This window comes from Lineus longissimus, chromosome 12, assembly GCF_910592395.1.
Source record: "Lineus longissimus chromosome 12, tnLinLong1.2, whole genome shotgun sequence".
NCBI classification, from domain to species: Eukaryota; Metazoa; Nemertea; class Pilidiophora; order Heteronemertea; family Lineidae; genus Lineus; species Lineus longissimus.
Window position 1 is genome coordinate 3,373,208 of NC_088319.1, and position 18,291 is coordinate 3,391,498.

Sequence of the window (18,291 nt, forward strand, 5' to 3'; positions counted from 1 at the left end):
CGGTGGACTGGATTCGCGGATTTAAGCCGTACAGTATTTGAGATTCTGGGATTTAAGCATAACAGCAATTACAATTCGAGGATTAAAGAAGCGTACACTAGTTCGGATCAGTAATTAAAGCTTCACGGCAGTTCCTATTCGAGAATTAAAGCCGTAGTAATTTAGATTCGGAGATTTAAGCTCAGCGGCAATTAGGATTCGTGGAGTACGGCCGTTTATAGTAGTTCGGATTCGGGGATTAAAACTACAAAAGTAGTTAAGATTCGGATATTAAAACTTGTTGTCCATGGACGGCATGATGAACTTTCTAAAATTCAAAAAGAGAGAAAAACCTGAACCGAAGAAGTTTAGTGAACAGCAGCACAAACGAGAAAAGACAACGTACCGGCCTTTGAGGATATTCGGTGTCTGTGTAATCATCCTTGCCGTGGCACTGACTGTGGTATCGCTAACTAATGACCACTGGGTCGAAGGAAATGGTAAGTTCAAGTTTTTCGTTTCTCAACTATTTTTCATGATCTGATTTCGTTTCATTTGGGCTGTATTGAAATGACTTATTTTCATGAGTCATACTTCTACAGGGTGGCCCAGAAAACTTTTCCCTGACAATGGATACACAATAGAATTCTATGGCATGTACAAGGAGAAGTTTTCTGAGCCTCCCTGTATATTAGGAGTAAATTGTACTAAATTATGCTAAATTGATTTAAATTAAACGATTTCACTAATTTCTGCCAACGTAAAAAGGGTTTTTGTTCCCTGGATGGAATGTTCTAAGTAAAAAATATATGAAAAAAATGACTTATTGATAAAGGCTAGAAAATGCTTTTACTTCGGTTGTGTACAGAAAGGACAATAGCGTGATGCATAAGACGATTTTAGCAAAATCAAGTGCCAGTCTATGTACCGAGAAGGCTATTGGTTGCCGTTGATCAGTAATCTATCATCGATGTACTAGTACTAGTTTAAAGAAACACTCATATCTTAATCTTTACTAACAATTTGTTTGTGATAGCAACTTATTTTTTGAAAGCATCATTCCATAATTCCCTAAAATGGAAAGTTCCAAAATTACGAGCTCTCAACTTGAGTTTTACACACAGTGCATGCGATCGGACACCGCGCACTCCAGCAGGTGCCAGGCAACACGTTTGATGCGTGGGTAATGTGACTAAACAGTTCGATTGGAAAGTAATATTGGCACTCCTATTTCCATCGAAACTTATATAAATCGCGTTAAAATGCACTGGAAGCTGTACCTCAATGCACAGGCCGAATTAAGCATGGCTGCTCGAATACCATTTCAAAGTATAGAGCGTTGCTGTGGCATTTATCGATAATTGTCCAGTTCCGATTTGACCTAAATGTTTACCGGGATGTTCGACTGTGTATACCGGTAGTCAGTGGTGATTTGTGGACTACTACTGATAGCCATGCCACATGATCAATCATCAGACCGCTTCATCATGAATCAGTACACTCTTAACAATTGACTTTTTTCAGTTTTTGGAAAACTAAACGCTTATAAGGGTTTTTCAGCCAACACATATACTTCCCTCAGAGGTTTTTTAAGCTGAATGGTTTTTCGGAACCTTTACAGGGGGCTATAGGCGGGAGCAGGGGGTTCACATTGTAATTGGTCATCTTCAGTTGACTGGATGATTGCACAGGAAATGCACTGGATCATGTTTGGGTCAACACGGAATACATTCCTCGTACTAAAGTAGTTTCGAGGTACTGATAGATGGGAGAGGCCCCTTTTGGCGACTTTTTTGTAACTAATAAAGCTCAGCGTGGAGAACCGACATGTAGACCCAAATAACTACCCCAAAGTCAAATGCTGGCACTGGCATATCAAGCCTAGCCTTCAACATTCTAAATGCCCCACTAATTAAAAAAGGAAATTAATATGGCCTTCTCTTCACAAAAGGGCATCTTACATATTTTTAAAAACAATCATAGATTAACCTATTAATGTATTAATACTACGCTTTTTAAAGCCAGGTCAATATTGTTTGACATGAATTAATTAATTCAACGGCAGCGATGTATATAATAAAACCCTACCTCCGCTCAATAGTTGCTAGAACATGCTAAATATTGATAGTCCAGGTTGGACCAAGCCGTATCGACATGGCCGTAGCTCCTGAGTGAGCATGGGCCATTATTAAAGGGACAATATAGGCAGCAGCTAGATAGGCAAGTTCAAGTTACACGAAGTCGCCATAGGGGTCTCTCACATCTGACAGTACGTCGAAATGATATGCTTGTACGAGGAATATATTTAGTGCTGAATCTGACATGACCCCTAGAGCCCTTACTGTGTATATTAGTCACCTGAAGATGGCCAAATTAGCCCCTCTGCTCCTGCCTATAGTCCGCCTCTAAGAGGGAGGCTATAGGAGTGTATTACTTTAACAGCGCCTTGAAGATATAACCATCCGTACAGCTCTAAAACACCTTTTGGAGGAGAACGAAGTATCAAGATGCTGTCTTATAATCACCAGAGAAGCAAATCCGTTGTGCGATCGTCCAGTCACGGAAAAAAAAGGGTGCAACATTTCGCTGCGATACTTTTGGAAAACTAGACAGTTCGCCTACAAATGCATCTTTTCTTACAAATACCTTTTTAAACTTTCAAATTGACTGAAAAGAACGAGTTTATAACTATTCAGTTTGACTATTTTTGGTCATATCGCGCGCTGTCCATGGTTTAATCTAACCCGCCCATTGTCCGAGAGCTGATACCCCATTGTAATGCTCAACTATCTGTTCAGGGATTAGGCTCAAGGAACAATAGGGCCATTCTTGGGAGGATCTGAATTGTTCGAATTTGGTTCTAAGGGGCCTGTACACGTCATGTGTGACCAATAGTTGTGTCTACCAACTCGCAGCGTCGGGACTTTAATGACGCTTTTACAAGGAATATAGTTCTTCACTATAAACCAAAGACTCTTAGCTGAACACAAACTACACTTCTGAATTGAGACATTGTTTTAGTGTGGTTATGAGACGTTTGGAAACCATCGGCAAAACAGCGCTGACACAGCCCAAATGACCGTAATCTCCATATTGCGATGGCAATCGCATCATAAACTCAATTTAGTATGCCGCCATCTTCATGGGCAGAATACACAAGTCGGTCGTTTAAAACAGGACTGCGGCGAAGAAGACGTAGCGCTGCGGGACGGGGTAGTGAACTCTCGGGAGTCGGTACGACTTGATGAAGAACCTGGCGCAATCGACCGCCAAACGAGGTACAAGTGTAGAGTCTAAAATGCCCCAAGGTGTCCGTCACTTTTGTATGGTGACGCATTAAAGGGACAATATAAAGAGCAGCTAGGCAGGCCAGATAAAGTTACACAAAGCCGCCAATAGGGGTCTCTCACATCTCGACACTGTAGGTCGAAATGATTCGCGCTCTACGAGGGATATATTTAGTGCTAAGTCTGACATGACCAAGAGCCCTTACTGTGTATACTAGTCACTTGAAGATGGCCAAATTAGCCCCTCTCCTCCTGCCTATAGTCCCCATTTAAGGCACGCTGACGGATTTAGGTGTTCTTCAGTGACCACTGACATTCAATGCAGCAGACATTAGCATCGAATTGAAGCATTTGTCCCTCGGACACTCTGTCGAGGGACATTTCAAAGCGAACTGTTACACCAGAGCAAAGGTCCACATTGCTTGACACGGACGTTTCACCGGTAACCTTTTTACTGCAGGGACGTTAGGAATGTGCATGAATGGATTTTACAGAGTGTTAATTAACAGATCGATAACAGAATTTTTAAATGTTTAGATTATTTAGAAGTCAAAATGGCAGGCACATTTGGAGCGAGTTCAATTTTGCTTGGACGAATCGTGCAAATAAAAATCAAACCATGGCGCAATACGCCTGTTACAAAGCAGTATCGGTCCCAAACGAACTGAAACTCTGGGTTTGATTGAGCAGACAAATCTCTTTTGCAATGCTGTAAGGAGCTGGATGAAGTAGTTTTAAAGTGTTTGTTTAAGAGTTCACATTGGAATTACATTGGAATCCATTTCTGAGGACAGACCAGAAAATGTGCTCAAATTGACTGATAAGCAAGTCATAACGGTCTGTCCCCTCGAGTCACAGCCAAAGATTTGTGGTTTTAAAATGACTTGGCGTAGAAATGACACATCAGTCTGTTCATACAGGCGTATTGTGTATAATGATATATTCTATCTTGTTTTGCAAGATTTTATTCACGGGTCCCAACAAATTGGACAAAATCCTATTTTTAATATCTGCTGCCCATTTTTGAAAACGACTTCTAGTTAAAGTTCTAATAACAGTTTTCATTAATCGAACTATCAGTTACGAGTAACGGTTGATCATCGGCACCATTATTTGTCGAAAATTAATATGCTAAAGCAATTAGAACTTATTGAAAATGAAGTGAATGCCCATTTAAAAGCTGGTAGGATGTTCTCTGGAAAGCAAAGAACAGACTTCCACCCTTGAAATGGCATTCACTTCCTTTTGAAGCAGTTCTAATTGCTTTAGAATTTTAGGTTATCACCGAAATTCGGGTCAATCTTAAACACCTAGTTATCTCTTAATTCTTAAAGAATAAGATGAACACACGACATGAAGATGATGCATTACTACGCTATAATGTATTGCAATGTGTTGCATCTTGTCTTGACAGTGCATAAGTGAATAAAGCATGCAGCGCAGTTAATACATCTCCTATCGATTGCACGGTTTAATTATTCAGCCACAAGAAGGTAAATATGCAAATACCCAGGTGCAACAGCATTGATTTCTTGTGAATTTATAATGTTGCGGTTCGGTGGCGCGGTTTCAGGGAGCCTCATGGCCTAGTGGTTTACACTGCTGGCCACCACGCAATAGGGCCCGGGTGGCTTTCAAGGAACTAAAATTCCTGGCTCTTCACAGTCCTTCGAATGAGACTCAAAACCGAGGTTCCTTGTACCTGGTGTCTATGCCAGGGCAAGCTAAGACTCCACCAAGTGAGAAACATGAGTAGCTTGCGTGGACTCTATCTCTCTCGCCAAGGTCGGACCACTAGGCCAATAAACCCAATTGGCGCCTAACCGTAGTGGCACGCAGGATACGCTCATCCCGCCTTGGAGGAGGATTACTCCTAGGAGAATGACCCCTCCAAGTGCAGAGCGAACGCTGAAGAAGAAGAAGAAGAAGGTGGCGCGGTTTCCATCCACATGAATGCTGGGATGCTCTTGGTGTATATAATACATCGCCAGGAATAAATACAAATTAAAAACGTCTAAGCATCAATACAGCATCTTATCTAATACTGGGTTCTTAATCATGGAGCTGTAAGAAATTGCTGGCGAGTGTCCAGGCTGGATAGCTTGTTTCAGCGAAGACTCGCCGTTAGGGTATCCTTGCCCGACCCGTGACAGCGCGTTTACTCAGAGTGACCGATTGGCCGATTTTTCATCACCATTTTCTAGTCACTGGCGTTTATTGTTGCGTGTTTAATGTATCAATGTACGCGTTGCTAGATGTACACAATCATTCGGTTAGTCTAGTCCAAATAATCGACACTTTCTGATAATTGCTGTCCATATAAAACAGTTCAATGCTCACAATTTAACCATGAATCAGCTATTGGCAGGCTATGGTGGTATAAATAGGAGCATATCGTGCACAGAGGTAGTCATCATGGGTAAACAGCTGAACAAAGTACAGTATAACCTCTCTATTAAGGACACCCTTGGGACTGACAAGTTCTATCCTTAATAGAAGGGCGTTCTGGTTAGAGAGGTCAAATCGAATGGAAACAACCAATTTGGGACCAAAACAATTGTCCTTAATAGAGAGGTTGTTGTAAATAGAGAAGTGTCCGCTAAGGGAGGTCCCACTGTACATCACGGTCCTGAGAGCTAAATTAGCGGATCAAAAACCCCTTGTCAGCTATGTATCTCGTCTGTAGCAGACATATCTGTTAACAGGACTGATTTTTAATAATTTGGCAATAGGGGGCGTTTATCAGAATATTTATCTGAAACGGGTCGAAATATCATTAGTGTTCCAATTTTTCCGATTATCAAAAAAATTCCGTGGATAACTACCAGCTTAAATTTCACCATTTACCAGACTGCCCGAAATATCATATCAAAATTTTAGATTCACAATCCCCGCGCAGTATTTGATGTGACGCGGTCAAACATTGACAAATCAGTCGTTAAAAGGCTTTAAAAATCAATGGTGGTCGTGTCTCATAATACCATAACACTGTGAAGTGTTAAGTAGAAGTGTAGTGAAGCCAAAACGTCGACTGGGTTCCCGCTCCTTTTGTGAAACCAGCGGCAGGTTTCCATACTGATACTGCTTTCATTTATGTAGCTCACAGCATTATGAACATATGCACGTCGAGCATGTGTGTGAAGAGCACTTCACTTACCACCTGCGAGATAATACAAGTATATGCCTACTCAATAACTGTACATTATAATGAACTCTGATGGTAGGCCTGCGTTACTCCGGCACACACAGCAATGCATGACGAAAACACATGCCTACATGATATCATACTATTTTACTGGGCCCCAAAATCCAATGGCTCTATGGTCGGTCATTGAGTAACGAAGCAATTGTCTTCATCTCGACAGGCAAGGTTTTTCCAGACAAAAAAATGCAGCTGCTCTTCCACATTGAACAAAGTTTCACGTCTTTTTCATGTCATGTGTGTCATTAAACGAAATGGTTGTTCGCTTTGAAATGAATTCAGTTGCTATTGTGTATTTAGCCCAGAAATATGCCGACAATGTGGGAAGCTTTCCCAATGAAAACGTCATTAAAGGAACAACTTTGGCCTGAGTTAGGTTGGGGTTTTTTTTATACAAAATGATGGCTTCCAGAAAGACCGTGACTTCTTCAAAGAGTTTACTAAAGATTCATTGATGCACTAGAACGGGTTAGCGCCATTATAGGCCTGAATGAAATTCACAAGCCATGTCCTAAACTGCCTCGCAAGACTGGCAAAATCATTATTAGAGAACGCCATTCGTGTGACACTACTAGTGGCGGCGCATGGTTGCAAGCAGGGTATTATCCCGCTGCTCTTGGTCCCAAGCGGTCCCTTAAATAAAATTGCCATTTTCGCGCCTAGCGAATTAGACCGATTGTTATACTTTCGATCCTCTGATAATAGCATTGATCATTGCCTGATATTCAACCGTCCCTCATTGTTAAAGGGATTAGAAACATATGTGATACAAGTCTCCATTCCAATACAAACAATAAACCATATGGGTTGAGAGTACTTCGTCCGCGGTTTATTACATGCATCTGCTACTGGCCCAAGTGCAAGCATGCAGTAACAGCGGCGTTGGCCTGGTGTAGAAGTAGAAAATGTCTACATGGAAAAAGTGTCCGGCCCTATTGTTTCCGGACGATTGTATGTTATAATATGGTTCTATAGAGCTTAATAGAGGCTATGATCGTCAATAACTCAATTAAAGTGCATACTAGACTTTGGTCGCTGGACATTCTATACTTGGACATTTCAAACTTCTACACCTGGTCACGGAGGACCATCGTATTTTGGCCACCTGGCGGTCAAAACAAACTTATGGGCGTAGAAGAGAATTCTGAAACACCTTCTTCGCTATAATGTAATTCATTTGTACAATGGATTATGTATTAGCGTCTATTTTACCTTATCAATTATAACCTTTGGGGTTGGTATTAGATGTTTCTGAGTGTTTTTTCTTATACATGTACTCTAGTTTCTCACTTCTAACGTCCAGCTAGATCTTTACATAGCGCACATTTCTAGGCCCGTAATGGAGTAATTTTTAGGCCTTCTATTCAAGCCACTATTGCCATTGATGCTGCTGGTCAATCAATCAAGAAACTTACTTCCGTCGTGGGCCTACCAAAATGAACACATACATTGGCTTCTGCAGTGGACGTTAGGCGTGCGAAACACGAGTATTTTATCTCGGATGTATGAAGCCCGCTCTATGGAAATGATGCGTTCAATAGTGACATCGTGAAATCTATAATAAATCCAGATCAGACTCTACATGTATATAATTGGAAGCCATGGCGCTGATAGAGAACACATCTTAACCTCGTTAAGCTAGTTAATCAGACTTATATCTAAAACGATTACTGTACCGGCATGATATATCCAAACGCAAGGAGAGGTAATAGGGTCGCCAAAACGTGTTTTCCTTGCAGATTTAGACCGATTTTTAGACTGACCGACGCCAAAGATGCGTTTTGCCCTCCGCCCCTCCACCCACCCCAGTGACCTATCTCTGCCTGATCTTAATCTATAGCTTCGTAAAGCTACCTTTAGAAATAAAAATCAATGACGAAATAAGCTTATAATTATCAAACCAAGTTAGAAAAAAGTGGCCTGATCATTCACAAGAAGTTGGTACTTTAACCAAATGTAGTAGCAACTGTCCCTTTACCTGCTATGATATTGCTCGATGATAGATTATTGAAACCAATATTCCTCAAAATAAAAGCAGGACGCGAATTCACCGTAATGCCTTATTAATGATGACCTTCACTCTTAGAAATAAGAATTTCACAGGCGTTTTTAGGCGCACATGTTTTTCTTCGATGTAGGTTTTCTGAGAGACAGTTTAGTGTAAGGCAAAACCAAAAGTGTTTTTTTAGCAAAACAAACCCTTCTGGAATTTTTAATTAATACTTCATCTCTTGATGGACGCCATAACGTCAATAGAAAATGCACTTTCTAGAAAATGGAGATATACAGAAAACGAAAAATGGAAAACCTTTGTCTTGTAGGGAAAACCGCCGAAAAAATAATGTGAAGGGACAGGGGAGATTAATGTCCCGAAGGGACACCAAAGACGTGTTTTTCATGCAGATTTTGGCCAATTTTTACACTGATCAAGTTTGCCCGTTAAAAAACCTTTCTGAAAAAACCTTTATTTCTAGGAGTGCAGTACATTTGTATTAACAGAAAGTACCGTGTGTGTTTAAATTTTTTAAACTTTTGACTCTTTCTGCTTTCAGATTACTACTCAGGGCTGTGGGACGCCTGCTTCAAAGCTAACATCACCGCGGAGTCACCATTCCCGAGCTCATGTCGACGTCTTCCAACTTACGGTTTCAAAAATATATATATTTTTCAAATAAAAAAATCATTCAGCATCTAGCTAAGTGCTGGTCAATTCATTTTTACCCCGTCGGCCACCGTCATGGCCTAGCGGTGTTGTCGACCTCTTGGTCGTCTGAGGGTCCGTCTGCCTGTCTGTCCATTTATCCAGACGACCCAAATACTCTAACTTGCTCTAAGTTGCCTCAAGATTTACTATTGATATGTGGTTAGTGTGTATACGGCGCAGTTCGCTAATGAAAAATGGCTCGATCCTATTAATTCACGGTTTGACCACCAGCGGGCTTTTGCTAAAAACCGATAAATTGCAATAACTGCTCTTATATATGTTCAATTCAACTGAATATGGCAATAATTGTATGGTGACTGTATATCTAAGGTGGATACATGATATATCACAAAGGTTTTTGCTCTGACCTAATTTTCGAGGTCACAAAAGGTCAGAGTTCATGATTGGTCCATTCACATCAAAGGACGTAAACGCTTTAACTTTGTACCATTGAAAATCGTCAAGATGTGATTCTCCGGTTTGGCTACGAGGGGGCTTTTGCTGAAAACTGAAGAATTGCAATTGTTTCAATATACAACTCAACGGAACTAATTCCCGAGCCTACAGAATGAATTTACCTCTGAAAACGAGCACCCAATTACCATTCTGCTGGAGACGAAGCTATTACATCTATGACGAGCATGCCGATGTGTCCGCCCCGACGCGTCAATATTTGCCTCCATCCATCACCATCGCCATCAATTAAGAACAGATTGATTTGACTACAATCCAAAATATCTGATCAGCTGATCAATAGGACCAATTAACCTATAAAACGACCAGATTTAGTATGAAAATGTAGTTTGGCCATCCATTTTATTGATTTGGTACCATAAAGATTTCTCTCATAGCATAGAAACACACTCTCAAAAAAGCCATGAAAGTTTTTCGACTAACACAAATATGCTTCCCGTAGAGGTTTTTCGGTATCGATAAAAATCAAATAGTTCCTGAGATCGTAAAAACCTCTGAGGGTATTCGTGTTCGCCTAAAAACCATTAAACGTTTTTAAAAACTCAAAAACCTTTATTTGAAAGAGTGCACATTACGACCCCCTCATTATATAAGATTTTAGACTCAAACAAATTAAACCCAGCCCATCTCTAGTTAATGAAGGAATTGATACTTCTTCATTGTCTGTATTGGTTATCTCACCAACCAAGCTGTTATAGACCTCTTACCATTACCACTGCCATCAAAACAAGGTGCAGTGCACTATACAATTGTTTGTAATCAGCTCATTCATATTCCAAGTCACGATAATGTAAAGAAAACAATGTTATCACACATTTTGACTTGATCTATATTCTTTTAGAATAGATAGGAGCAGGCTTTCTCGAACCATAACACGTTTTTAAAAGAAGACATTGCCTATTCCACCAGTGAGGTTTCGCAACCACTCAGTTAGGCCCTACGACGACGTTTATCTATTGTGTGAGTTCACCCGAATTCTATTGTGTGAGTTCACCCGAACAATAGATAAACGTCGTCGTAGGGCCTAACCGGATGGTTGCGAAACCTCACTTATAGCTTTGAAGGAATACTTGAAACTATCCAGTTCGGTGAAGCTGTCCAGTTCGGTATCAATTCCTTAATATTATAGATGTAACATTGTCAGTAATACGTCTATGATGTATGAGCTGTCCTCCTGCAGAGACATGGTAACTACTAGAAAAATAACCATTAATGATATCATAACATTTCTTTTCAGGATGGCAAAACGGTATCATAGGGCTTCTGTTGTTTTCTGCTGGAGTTGGATTCCTGGCGACCATATTGTCAATATGCGGCCTATGTGTTAACAACTTGCCCAAGAAACTTTATTACTACCATTCAGCGGGAGAGATATTCTTCGTCTGTGGTAAGGAACTATAGTCAGCTTCATTCAGAAGATGATGCGATATGTGATACATCACATCAAAAGGGGTATTAAGTGGCATTTGGAGCTAGTTATCCAGATTCATGTATTCATAATGCTGAAGACATCAGCTACATTTTGATACTAGCCTTAATCATTGCTGTATGTGTAACAGAGCCTTGCCGGCGTGAACCAGATAACTGAGCTAAAAGGATATTTCGTTAGGAAATACTGATCCAAAGGGTAAGGGAAAATCCCTAGCTCAGTCGGTAGGGTTATGGCCTTATACGCCAGAGGATCCGGGCCTTGGCGTTTCCTCTGTTACATATGTCTTTTAGTGCCTGGGGTATTCTTTTTAAGTCTGTTCGGAGAAAAAAAGCCCGATTTCAAGAGATTGTTTTGAGACAATCCGGGTTTTTTACAATGCGTTTGCCGTTTTCTCTTGGGAGGATTTCAAATGAATAATATCGCGTAAATACGTCCTTAAAATATAATTGATCATTTGACCATTGTGTTGACAGATATACAAATATTATGAATACCAAGTTTCAGCAAATAGACAAACTGCGAAAATAAATTTCGGCCATTTTGAAAAGGCCCTTTTTACAGGCAACGTACGTTTACCAAGGCATTATTTGCTTATTCAAGCAATTTACTTGTCAATGTCTTCCAATGTTCATGATACTTTGAATGATTTTGGTGATTATTTGATTTAAAACATGACTTTTTATGTCATGGTAAACTCACGCTGCCTGTGAAAAGGCCTTTTCAATATGGCGGAAAGTTATTTTCGCAAACCGTCTATTCGTTCGCATAATAACTGCACTGCGGTATTATGTATAACTGCAGTTCTGTTTTCCTGGACCACCTGTTGTAACGAACGGCGTATAAGAAAAATAAAAAAATAAATGAGTCTTTTATATAGCGCAATTCCGTGACACTATAGTTCTCGCTCAAAGCGCTTTGGGATATCATATTATTACCCCGGTTTCCAATCAGGGGTTTCAAGGAGCAACCAGAAGGCGCTCACTTGAATTCGACCAGTAGGGGAACTAAGCAGTGACTCGGCCGGGAGTCGAACCCACGACCTCCTGATCATGAGGCCGAGTCTCTTCCACTGCGCTACCGCTGCCCCTAAATAATGTCCCTTTAATAATAATATATAAATTTATAATTTATCAATAATATTCCTTTTATAATAAGCATGAGACCTTTAAGTATCAGATCATTGTTTTATTTTTTCATTTCAGCCTTGATATGTACGACTGGTCTGGTGGCGTACCCAGTGTGCATAGAAACATTCAAATTAATCAATCATAAATATGGATACGCCTACATGATAGGATGGGGTGCATCTGCGGGCTACTTTGCCGCGGCCTTGTGTATGATGCTGGACGATCTGATACAGACTAGTGCTACCGGGTGCTGTAAGAAAAAGAAACAGAGTCTACAGCATGTATAGCACAATGTAGACCAGAGGAAGAAGATGGTGATTTAGAAGAGCGCATACGATTGGTTGATCTTATCTTGGGATTTATTGGTGCAATAGATAAGGCGTCTATGGCAAGGTGATTTTGGCTAAAGACTCTTGTTGCCTTGGTGATATGTTCTTCCTGTTTTCCTGCTCATTTGTGTGTATTTTATTGTGATGGGACAGAGGGGATGGAATGGGAATTGTTCCATAGCTGCAGAGGTGATCGTGCGTGGAGTAGTCACTTATGTTCGACCAGAGCTGAAGAAGCAACGTGGAGACTGCAAGGATTGTCAACTTAACTTTACATCTCTCTTCCAAAAGCCAGAGATAGTATGTTCCCAAGTGTTCCCTTGGTGGCGCGTGGCTTTCGAATTCACTTTTTGGTGGCGAGATCGAATCTCCATGAATGGGACAAGCAGGAGAGAGGCGTGTTCAGTGAAGACATTTGAAGGAGTTTGTTTCTTTAGAATCTCTATGCATAATCAGGCTTTCATTATTGGAACCATACTGCTTTCATTCATCATTCCTCTTCAATATTAAACCTTCCACGAGACATGCGCATGTCAGGATGGCATTTGCGGTTCTGGTGATGGAGTCACATTGAATTTCTTCCTGTCCATGCACAACCAATTCAAACTATTATGATTGTGTTTCGCATGATCATCATTGTTAATACCACGTATCCATTTACCAGGGTGCTTTTCATAAATGATTTTACACCGGCACACAATATATGTATCAATTGTGGTTATCACAGCCACCGTTAGGTGTTTCATGCGCAAAATAAATGTTCCTCGCCTGGCATTCCCATTGTTCCGATTTTTGATGCCAACGACATCTAGCGGTGGCAATGAAAACTACAAACACTTTAGTATTAACCATTTTGGATGTTATGCGTGTACGTGTGTTCACTCTTGGCTCCAATACTATTCGACGACAAAAGTTTGCCAAGTTTCAAAAAGTTCTGTCGATTGTTCTGCTTTTGGGCCGCATTCTTTAGAAACTATTTTTCTTTCAACTTTATAGTGAGATGTAGGCACGATTACCTCGAAACGGACTTTTTCTATTCGGTCATCCGCACAATGTAGAAATGGAATTAAAAACTGCCATTTCTAACATAGTAAAAAAAGGCAAATGGCTTCCGTAGCACCTATGCTAAACATTGTTTGTGGTTGGGAGCCAATTCCGTTCCTCTTATTATTTTCTCTCAAAGTAGACTGATCCCTGTCCTCGTGGCGTGTAAGCTTAATGCTGATACTTCTAGGACAGGTATTGGCCGAGGTATATTCGCATCTCATTGGTGCACATGTGTTGACGATCTCTGATGGCTGACGGGCAGCAAATCTTCAAAATTTTGAAAATGCTAAAATGTAATTGTCTGAAGACGTTGGCGCTATAGTGTATAAAACTCTCGTTATGAATAATTTTCCTTCTCAATTTTAAAATTGAAGTCGGTCACAGTGCAGAAAACTTTTGAAATTATGGATGTCTGTGACGTCACTTCCACAAATCCTCCAATAATGGCGGGCGATATTGGTCTTGACTGTTAACAGTGAGTTTACGCAATTCTCCCGAAACGCCAACGCGAACGCCTATCTCATTGTCCGACATCGTAATAAGGAGCTCGAACAACGGGATAGGCGTTCGACTTGCCTCTGCGGGGGATTTGCGAAAACTCCCTCAGCGTGAACCAATCAGTAGGCTCAACGAATTAGCTGTGAGCCGCTTTCCAATGTTTTCAAAATGTTGGTAGTATTGGCACCAAAAGTGAACACAATGACTGAATTTATACTTCTCTTGACGAAATGTACATTATCACGAACTATATATATATAATTTCAAAAAGAGTGCATATATCGCGTATTTTTCTAATCAGGGACTATTCTATTGTCGTCGTTTAAGTAAGCATTTAATTAAAGAACCGGTTGCACAAAATAAATGCGAAAGGTGGCATTTTCTGTTTGCCACGCCCTTTCACCGGCATGCCCTTCGAGTCAGGCGTGCTTCTCTCAGTACCGAGTTTCCGCAAATCTCACGAATAAATTACGAATTACGAACTAATATTTACAAAGGAACTCGCGTTCCATTTTGCAGTCAGCTGTATCTGGTTAAGTATTAGAAGTTAATGCTGTCGCCCATTTCCTATCTTATTGAAAAACGGACGCTGCGACAATTTAGACTTATTCGTAACGACTATAGGCCAGTTCATCACCAGGAATTCAAACCTCGCTGCGCTGTAAGAAGTTATAGTGGATTGATGAAAGAACTTTGGATCCCGAGTGACCCTTCCAAGGGTAACACACGTTGATCAGGTTAGAAACCAATGATCTTGTGGTCTCTTTCTCGAATAAAATAGCTATTCGTAATTCTTAATTTGTAATTTGCAATTCGTAAGATTTGCGGAAACTCGCTAATGTCAATTGTTTCCCATTATGATACGATTACGAGTATCATTGATGCCGGGAGAGATCAAAACGGTTTCAAAGTGCGTTTCGTGTAATCTACCATCCTTTCAGTCAAGCCGCCGTTTGACCCGAACGGGTACTGAAACTAGTATCTGCCTCTATACCGTAATCTTACATTTTGCACACGCCGATGGTGATGTTTGATCGGGGAGTTCATCGGCTAATTCTCAAAGTCGTTAAGCCCGCAGCACACTAGCCGCCAACTTTGGCGACAAGAAGCGTTCAGCTGACGCCTCTCGACGCCGAAGTTGGTGGCCAGTGGATCCCGGTCAGAGCACACCTGCCCAGAATCGGCGTCCAGTAGCGTCTTTTCCGCCACTTTAGGCTGCCATTTTGAAATCATGTGACATCATGGCGCATACTGATTGGCCATAGCCTCGCCGCCGACGCCAATTCAGGCGGCAATCCGTAGCACACCTGGCCTCTTCTTGCGTTCAAACGCGGCGACAAGCGTCACAAATCAAACATGTTAGATATTTGGCGTTAAGTTGTGGCAAGTGGCGGCAAGTCGCGTTCGCCGACGCCGTTCGTAGCAGACTAGGGATTTTTCAGGCGTTCAGGACTCTTGCGGCAAAAAACGCCTGTGAACGCCGAAGTTGGCGGCTAGTGTGCTACAGGCTTTAGAGCTCTGCCTCATCTGTCTAGCTCGTTTGAGAACATAAATCAAAGCGTATGGAAGGGCCTACAGTCCAAATCACAATTATCATCCCTAAATTCGCGTTATTGGCTCGTCATTGAGGCGCTACCCAGGGCGTAAGATGCGCGTAATTTACGCGAAACATAGAGAGATAAGCACGTTACTGGTGCGTCTCAGTTGCGCGTCACTGACGCGAAACAGGACGGATGTCAATTGTGATTTCGACTATATTGTCTCTGAACAGTACAGTATAGATGATTAGGCCTACACTAAATGACAATGTAAATGCAGTTCAAAGTAGCTTTAACAAAGCGAAAAGTGACGCAAAAAAACGAAACTGGCGGTTCGACTATAGCTTTTAACAAGTTTTAACGGGTTGTAGGTTTTCGATGTATCAAGTTGTTCCCACCGTCTTCCCTAAAATTTTCACCACTACTTCTGTGTGTATACTCTTTGTCATTTACGCTGTTCATTTTTTACGACGCTCGCGATTTGGGCTTCATATATAATTTCAGCATTTCTTATGGAAAACCCTTTGTAGATATTGGTGTGACGTCAAATGGACAATAGCCACATGTACATATCACATTTCCCGGGGATTTGCTTTGGCATACTTTGGGCGCGTTATAAAAGGCGCAATCAGAGGCGAAGGGTCGCGCCTTCTTTGAGTGATTATAGTCTGCCCCAAAGTTACAGTCTTCATTATTATGATAAGCGTGTGTGGCCGGGAGCCGGGGTCAGCTAAATCATCGATCGCTTTACTGTACGGAATATGGTCAATCGAGCATTCTGACCAGGGAATTTCTCATATAAGAACATGTAGACTAAGAATTGACGTTCATCACGAAAAAATTCAAAGTCTGTCGTTACAATTTCACTATTCGTTTTTCCCTCACCTCCCGAACAATTCAGGTATTGCCCAATAAACGGTCTGTGGTCTTTAAACAAGGCCCGCTCGCACCTAGACCGAAATCCCCTTTGTTGTCTTATCAAAGGGTTATCAGAGGAAATCTTGATAACATCGACTCCCACGAAACAGCCTTCATGTCGATCGATAGGCCTAAACGGGCAAGCGCTAATAAACTTACATGTAATTATGTGGATATATTTCATGCAATGTCATGTTTTTCGCTGATTGCATGATCGATATACGTTGTTTATTCTTCAGCTGATTTTAAGTGTTAGATATTCATGTTTTTCATCAAAGCTCCTCTTTTTTTCATCAGTTTGTGATATATTTGTAGTTTTTCTGATAATGTTATGTTTATTCATAAACAAAACATTATGCTGTTCGCCCTCTTACGTGACGGTTAGACCCCGGACGCAGTGGAGCATCTGCTGCGCCTCTCCCCCAGAGAGATACCATGTTTATGATGATAGAGGCCTAGTGACGTAAACAAGAATGTCTTGAGTGAAATTCGAGCTTAAAGAGCTAATTTAGCGATCGCCTTTTGAGACAACCGAAGAGCGAAACTTGGATTTGATCATCACCATCATCATTATCAAGGAATGGTCGAAGGATTTCTCCTGTTGACTATTATTGCAGATAAAACTTTAGAGCAATGTTCACATCACATTTTTGACGGGTGTGGTTTTAGGTGTATGCGTCGTTGTTTGCGAATTCAGATAATCTTCCCCTTTGGTGATCATGAAATAATTGCAACGATTAACGTTAATCAATTAGCTCTTTAAGAGCGAATTTCACTCTTTCTTTTTAGAGACTCTGCCGGGTATACGTTTAGAGAAATGTAACTCGACACGCCATCCCTGTTGTATGCTTACGAACCTAATCCAGGGTTACAGCTCAATATTAATTGTATCGATTATTCACCTGATTCGTTTCAATTTGTTAATTTACATTATATGCGATTTTATTGAATTTTATGCAAATTTCTTATGATTGATTTGTTTACCTCATGCAAAGAGTATGTCTTCCTTATGACACTACTGCCTTTATGTATATTTCTACTCAATAAAAATAGAACTTTTATCTCACCAGACATTCTTTTTCTTCTCGGATTTCAGCATCGCGGTCGTGGTAGGCCAACTGCAAGGTTACAGTGGAAGCTTCCGTCCTGTGATCGGAAGGTCGTAGGTTTAAGGCTCGGCCCGTGGCACTCGGTATACTTTCAACTGGCAGAGCAAAAGGCAATGTGCGCTTCTCAGTTTCTGCATAATGGTTGCATAATGGTTGTTGGAAATTCATGTCAATATAATGTGTCAATATATCTGGGAGAACTTATTTTTGCGAGAACTTTTGTGTGATGTGAAGTAAGCACCCTAATGGTCTTATCACGATATGAGCATAAACTCTGTTCCAAAAATGATGTCGCGAATTTAGAAAAGTACATTTTTGGATTTGGCCCACGGCCCACCGGGACTGAAAGGGTGGATGTCGTCCTGGGTGACGGCATTAGCAGTGCGTGAAATAAAAAGAACAGATCAACAGAAAAAAAGGCGTTTAGGCCTATAGGTCTTTGAAAGCACATTTCGGATGATTTATTCGGAAAAGGTATGTAGGAGGGATATATTCAGAGAATGAAAAATTGTGTGATGACAAAATGAATGGATTTGCTGCGTATTTTTCTTGACAATTAGTCGATATGCCTACGTCGGTATGCTAAATGATGGTTATCGTGACACGTGACCTCCGTGAGCGTGGGACCAACCTCGGTTGTAGGTATA

General features: G+C 41.0%; 1 protein-coding gene across 4 annotated transcripts in view; it reads left to right on the plus strand.

Annotated features, from left to right (window-relative positions):
• LOC135496627 (uncharacterized) overlaps nucleotides 1–17,606 on the plus strand; it is a 53,460-nt gene extending 35,854 nt beyond the window's left edge. For all 4 annotated transcript variants that reach the window (XM_064786045.1, XM_064786046.1, XM_064786043.1 and 1 more), the window contains 2 exons: nucleotides 10,884–11,033; nucleotides 12,281–17,606. In XM_064786045.1, the coding sequence (XP_064642115.1) occupies nucleotides 10,884–11,033; nucleotides 12,281–12,492 (362 nt within the window). In that variant the 3' untranslated portion in view covers nucleotides 12,493–17,606. The remainder of the gene's footprint in view (nucleotides 1–10,883; nucleotides 11,034–12,280) is intronic.
• The last annotated feature ends 685 nt before the right edge of the window (nucleotides 17,607–18,291 follow it).